The sequence below is a fragment of the Cimex lectularius genome, unplaced genomic scaffold, assembly GCF_000648675.2.
Source record: "Cimex lectularius strain Harlan isolate CLEC.00 unplaced genomic scaffold, Clec_2.1 scaffold218, whole genome shotgun sequence".
In the NCBI taxonomy this organism is placed as follows: domain Eukaryota; kingdom Metazoa; phylum Arthropoda; class Insecta; order Hemiptera; family Cimicidae; genus Cimex; species Cimex lectularius.
The window spans coordinates 240,246-247,386 of record NW_019392822.1 but is presented as its reverse complement, the minus strand read 5'-3'; the positions used below and the strand labels follow the sequence as shown (position 1 = coordinate 247,386).

The 7,141-nt window shown below is 34.8% G+C and overlaps 1 protein-coding gene across 1 annotated transcript; it reads right to left on the bottom strand.

Annotated features, from left to right (window-relative positions):
• Window positions 1-217: 217 nt before the first annotated feature.
• On the bottom strand, window positions 218-5,708 carry LOC112127432 (LIRP-like). Its single transcript, XM_024228436.1, has 3 exons — window positions 5,598-5,708; window positions 5,257-5,437; window positions 218-488 (listed from the first exon to the last, which is right to left on the bottom strand). The coding sequence occupies exons 2-3, from the start codon at window positions 5,432-5,434 to the stop codon at window positions 286-288; spliced, it is 381 nt and encodes a 126-aa protein (XP_024084204.1). The 5' UTR covers window positions 5,435-5,437; window positions 5,598-5,708; the 3' UTR covers window positions 218-285.
• Window positions 5,709-7,141: the final 1,433 nt, after the last annotated feature.

Sequence of the window (7,141 nt, the reverse complement as noted above, 5' to 3'; positions counted from 1 at the left end):
CATTTGGATGACAGTGATAAACAATTTATTTCAAGTGTAAGAAAAAAAAGTGGAATAATAGGATAAATTAAAAATTAACTATTGACCTAAGAAGACGGTCGCCAATGGGGCTCTCATGGCCCATCCCCTCAAGGAAAAAAGTATATTTTTGTATTAACAAAAGTGAAATCATATTGCCACTAATTAAGAGGATTGTACCTGGTATAAAACAGGGTTATAGAATGACTAAATAAAAAATAAATTTTATTGGTATCCTAATTGTAATTCAGAATTTAGTCAATACAATCATCCTTGACCATCAGCACAATAGGATGTCAGTTCTGATATTGAGCAACTTTTCCTACAGCATTCGTCGTAAACGCCTTTTTTATTTCGGAAATAATTTTTAGAAAACATGGACAATGCGTTTTCTTTTGAATTGATTGGAATAAGGTCATCAGTCTCCTCTCCTTCCAAGAAAACATTCATACGATCATCCTCGAAATTATCTGGGGAAAAGAAAAGAAGTTTAAAATAAATTAATCAACAGCTGTGGGAAATTCTATGTTAGTAGAAAGTATGTATCAGAATGTCATGAAATTTTGCAACTGCGGTTCAATGCTCTGGGATTTTTAAAAACAATACAAATAGTTTTAAAATACCTGAATAATACATAACAAAATGAAACAGGGAGGATGTTTCAAACCAAGGAAGGTTGTGATTTCTCACAAGTATTGTTTTTAAACACCAGTTTTTATCTTTAATACATATACAAAATATCATTTCAATGGTTTTCTTGTTGTTTTTACTTAATATGTATTTGGTGTTATTTTTAAGTTTTATAATGTAATAATTTTAATATGGATGATAAAATATCAAGTGAAGTTTGAGGCAAGTATTGTTTTTACAAACCAATTTTTACTGCTAATAAGCATATAAATGATTATTTCAATGGTTTTGTATTGCTGTTGTTTTTATATATGTATTTGCTAAAGTTTATAACAGGATAATTTTAATATGGATGATAAAAGTCTTAAGGGGGTGAAATACTGAATAATGTTATGATCTCTGACACGTGTTGTTTTTACACACCAGTTTTTATTGCTAAAAAGCATATAAATGATTATTTCAATGGTTTTCTATTGATGGTTGTTTTTATGTATGTATTTGTTAAATTTTGTAATAGAATAATTTTAATATGTATGATAAAATATTTATGAAGCGGTGAGATACTAAGTAAGGTTATGATCTCTGACAATTGTTGTTTTCACACACCAGTTTTTATCGCTTATACACATATAAAATATTTTTTCAATGGTTTTTCATTGTTGTTTTTATGTAATATGCGTTTGTTGTTATTGTGAAGTTTTATAATGGAATAGTGATAATATGGATGATAAAAGATCGAGGAGGGGCTGATTGATTGAGTAAGGTTATGTTTTACACACCAGTTTTTAATTTTAAAACATAAATTATTTTTTACCGGTTTTCTATTATTTTTGTATTTATATTATATAATATGTTTTTATTGTTATTGTGAAATTTTATAATGGAATAATTGTAATATGGATGAAGTACTTTTTTACACACTAATTTTTATTGCTAATACTCATATACACGTAGTTATAAAAAAGTCTCCAAACCCCTTCAGTGAAATAGAACCAAACCAAATTATTAATTAAAATAAACCAAATTAATTTAAAATAATTATTCAGAAATCATGAGATGCGGTCTGGTGTGATGTAGGTTTCAGAAAAGCATTTTCTTTATTGTGCCAACATGGGCACTCTCAACACGACACACAAGAATGGCACAATTACACAGAAGACAAACACTTTGAGCCCTGAAGATGATCTCAATATAATAATAAAGATTGAAACATTGGTACGATAAAAAAAAATGTTTTTCTGAAACCTACATCACACCAGACCACACCTCACGATTTCTGAATAATTATTGATTAACGGTCACTAACCACCACACATTAATTTACAATTAAAAGAATAATGGGCTAAATTGATTAACATCACCGTCTTGCATCTGTAAATTAAAATCAACATCAAAAACCATATAACATGTAATAGTATTTAATATGAAGAAATTAAACAACATACATATATAGAGTTATACATTTCAAGCAAAAAAAAGTCTCTGAACACATGGTTTTTCATTTTTATAGACACTTATCTAAATTTATCTCAGTTATGTATAGGTCCACCCCTACTTTTTATTACTCGTAATGAACAATTTTTCATTGATAGAACTAATTTTTTGTCACATCCGGGGTTGTATTAGACTACTGAAAAATCTCTTCTTTTAGAAGGTTTTTGATTGTAATATTCTTTTTTTAAGCTGTCTTCCAATATGAGCCCAAAAGTATGTTATGTGTTTCTTTGTAATTTTATTTACAGGGACAGTAATGATTCAGGGTCATTTTCGCCCTGAAACTTTGGCCTAAGGCTCCAATCCTGCAGGCCAACGCACCAGTCACTTTATTTACTTTTTATTCATTTATTCATTTAATATTTGTTCTTGCTATCAGTATAGTAGATCATATTTTATTTGTTAAATTTGTTGCTGTCAAAAAGGTGAATAATTTAGCAACATTTTCTTGGTTGCCCATATATTTCATACAGCATATTTGGGGGAGAATAAAATTTTCTTAAGTCATGATATATGTGACATGATAGTAAAATAAGTTTTTTTTTTTNACATACTATATACAATAAAAAACCCCAATTTCCCCTAAAAAAAAAATGTTTTGTTATTATTTCATTGCATGCTCCACATGCACAGGCCATTAAGTGACTCTCCGTGGTCCGGTAGTATCCTATTCTTAACCTACTCAATTCAACCTGCTCCGTTCTCTTCAACCTAAACGATGAAGACCATGCCTGTACGGTAGACTTGATTTCATGAAGCTTGTTGTTTGTAACTGAATGCCAGGTTTTTTGCCATTGTAAATATATTTTCTCCTTAAAGGAGAGGTCATCCTTGTTTACCTCCACAACAAGGTTTCTATCTCCAACTGCCTTCATGGCAGCCATATCCGCTCTCTTATTGCCAGGGATACCTGAATGAACAGTAATCTAAAGAAAAAATACTCTTTTCCTTTGCTGCTCAAGACGCCTCAATGAGTACAATAGATCCTGTACCATAGGGTTATTTCTGAAAGGATGATTAAATGTTTGCAGGGCAGCCATGGCGTGCAAATAGCCATTATTTGCTCGTCTGTATGGATAATGTTGAAGGATTTATCTATGGCTATCATTTCGGCGCTATAGTTGCTTGCTAGGGGTTTTAGTGAAAATAAATATTTCCTTTTAAAGCACAGATACTCTTGCAGCACCAACACCCCTGATTTTTTTGAAATTCATGTTTGTATATGTAGTCAGGAGTGGTGGCTTTATTATATTTTGCCAGTGATAGTAGAATTTTAGGGTAGGGTAAAAGCCAGGGAGAATAATCGATTTGGTTTCTTTTTGGATTGGGAGACACTGAAAACTGCATAACCTGTAGGAGCAAATACAGTCGTGTTATGTGTTTAAATCGGACGTTTGGAGTGGTGTCCAGAGCTATCTAGGTGAATTATATAGTAATCTTACTTGAGTTTTCCGAGTCATGTGTTTGAGGTTGTTACATTGCTGGAAAGTCCTTTGCACACCCACTTTAATAGTGCTTTCCTTTAAATTCTTTTTAGAACATCGATGTAGATGGTCCATGATTCCATTGATTATGAAGTAAATTGCCAACTCATCTATAGACCAAACATCCCACCACCACCCTGTTTAACCGCCAGTAGTGTATTCTTTAATTTCAAGTGTTCCCCTGGCTTACGCCACATTTTTTTCTTCAATCAGACCCTGAGACATTAAATTTGCTCTCACCGGTGAAAATAAATCTCCCAAAATGTTTCAAAGTCTTACTTAAATTTGCTTTTCCCTTCTTGCTTGTATAGGTCTTCTTTCTGGGATTACGTCGGCGCATGCCTTGTTTTTAATAATATTTCGTAATGTTCGGGGCATAAATGAAATATGATATGGCATATGATGCAGAATACATACAATTTCGGAGGCACTTATGGATGGGTTGGTGATCATTTCCTGGAGAAAGGCATGCTTTTGGATGGTGCTTAATTTTTCAGGATGACTTATGGTATGGTATGGTGATAAGGATACTAGGAAGCGGGGTTTGTGCTCCCCAGGCACTGCAGCCTTCTGGCTTATTGTACCTTCCTACTTCCTTAGTTCAGTAGTCCTTAGAAGTATCAGGTCATTTACTGTCTCTGCTACAATCTCCATTGAGCTGTTGCTTCGCATTCGAAGATGATATGGGTGGCTGTTTCCTCCTCCTCATTAAATAATCTGTCTTTAATGTCTGGCTGATCTAAATACGGCCTGTTTTCAGCATTACTGTTGGTATTATGAAGAAAAATCATTTTGTGAAATAGGAAATTGTACTTAAAACTCAACCATTGACAATTCATTATACCAGGAGATGATGTTACGAATTGTCAACGATTGAGTTTTAAGTACAATTTCCTATTTCACAAAATGATTTTCCTTCATTATACAATTACTTCTCGAATCGACCTCGGTATTACCATATTGAAGGCTAAATATCGTAATCACTAAGCAAAACATGATTGCTATTAAGATGATATTGTACAACATAAATAATCAGGCTCTAGACAGCGAAGTTAGGAAAATGAAAGTGTTTGCCTAGGGTTCGGAAACTTTTTTTGCCTCTCAATTAGCATATTCAAAGTAATGAAGACAAAGCACGTTTAAATGAAATCATTTATATTTTAAAGTCCAAAAGTCTTTAAATATTACATTAAAATATACAAAAATAATGCGTTTGTATCGAATGACATAAAATAAGAAATTTAGAGTTCATATTTTGAGCAACTAGTAGGTGTTCAGACATTTGTTTTACTGAGTGTGAAATGATTATTTCAATTGTTTTTCATTGTTGTCTGTATTTATATATGTATTTGTTTATATATGTATTTTATAATAGAATAATTTTAATATGGATAATAAAAGACAGAGGAGGGGCAGATATTAGCAGGTCGACAATAATAAAACTGGAGGAAAAGTTCAAAGAAAAGGTGGAATTTATAAGTATCTTGTACAATTAGTGAAAAACCTGTGTCATTAAGGGACGGTTAGATAGGAGTGCGAGAAAGAAACAAACAGGCATATTATTTTTTTAGGATAGTTTTCGTATTTAGATCAAAAAGACTAGCAATTTTAAAATTGTACTTTTACTTACAGGATTTCTTGAACATGTGGTTGTAGTATCCATTGCAAATGACTCGGAGCGCCTCGTGTATCTCTGGACCGCAGTATTTCTGGGAGCTCCTTTTATGGAAAGGAGCGTATGAACGTAGATGGTAGAAATTTCCGAAAACCGATGCAACCGCAGCCAAAAGGATGATCCACCTCCACATCTTCTGAAATAAATTTCTATTTGAGATTTTTTTAGTACGGCAAAGGGCAGCAAGAGAAAACAATGAGCCATTTTTTAACATATATTGGAAATAGACTGACACAAGATGCTTAAATTTTACAGACAGGGATAAAATATTTTATCTAAGCATAACTCGGTTTCACCTTCGTTAAAGTCCGGCCACTCGCTTAGTCAAGCAGTATGCCTAACAACGTCAGCAATGCTGTCAAGATGTGTTAAAAAACAGATATGAACTCGGCAAAAAAAGAGACTATCTTGTCAGCATTCGGGCGAAAGTGTTTACCTCTGCATAAAGTTATCTTGGTATTTGGCCTTGTAAACCAGTGTTTCGACTTTATTACATATTTACTTGATCTAATATGTAATGTTAATGGTAATGGTAAATGTGTGAAGATGGTTAAGCAGGACTTTTCCGTCTTACGGAAACTATTATGATTCGAATACAGGTCACATTTCCTGTTTTTAAACGACGAACATGTCGACAATTACAATGGCGAATTAACGAAAAGCGCCACTACTTCATTTTTGGGGGAGTTCAACTCTCTAAGCGAACCGTGACAGAACAAACGTGCAACGATTATTAAATTTTCAGTTGACAAGTTAGAGCAATAGAAACTGCGCAATGCCAGATTGCGACAGACAGAGCGAAGATAATCAGACAGAAAAATGACTACGACCATTCTTGTTTCAACTATCCTGAACGTAGTAATTTTGATTCTGTCCTTAAATAACTCTTAGTGACTGGGTGTTTTGGTGGCCCTGACAAGGGCCAGTGTTGTTTTGGAGTGTAGAAACGATTTTTGCGGCCGGGACCGTGTGTGTGTGTGTGCCGTTGGTATAGGTCCGTAACCGAGGGAGGCGTTGGCTGAGGTCCGTGGAAGTTGTGGGTCGGTTGACTCTGCAACGGTTGAAGGGACTCTAGTACAGCGGTTGGCCAGTAGCCAAGTCAGCAGTGTTGAGAAGGCGAGTTCGAGGCTAATGTTGCGAGTACCCTTGCTGTAGTCGGTGCTCCATTAGTGATTGTTGAAAACTCGTCGGGGAGTCGAATCTCAACGCGCAAGATGAGATCTCGTCGAATAGACGAGTCAAGACTCGAGGTGTCCAGTTAGATCTCGTCGGACAGACGATTCACGAGTCTGAACTGTCTGAAGGCAATGGGGCAACTGGCAGTGCCCTTGCTTATATACAAAATGGCTCTACTTTGATTGGCTGCAGAGTGGAGAGCGAGACCATACCAAAATCAGAACTGATGGTGACACTTGGCGGGTACCGTGGTAACTGTAGGTGGCCACCACATTATTGTTAGCAGCTTATCGGTTTGTGAATAAGCTTCAATTTAATTGCGATTTCTCCTAGTTGTGCAGAGAGTCTACGGCTTTTGTAAATTAGTCAGATCGAAACAGCTAGGACAGGCTAAAATGATGTGGCGAGACCACATTAAGCGATCATGGACAAAAAACACTAGGCATGTATGTTAAGAGATTTATAAATCTCTGAAAGTGGAAATTGATCTATCTCTCAGCATGCAAGATTTGAGACCTCTATCCCGGCTTCCTCTTGACTACCATCTAAAGAGTTTGGGCAAAGCAGGGACAGAAACATACCGAATATGTCAAAAGAAAACAAGAGACATCAGTTCATATCCAAATGTTTGACACTCGTCATGATAGGGTATATCCACTTTAGT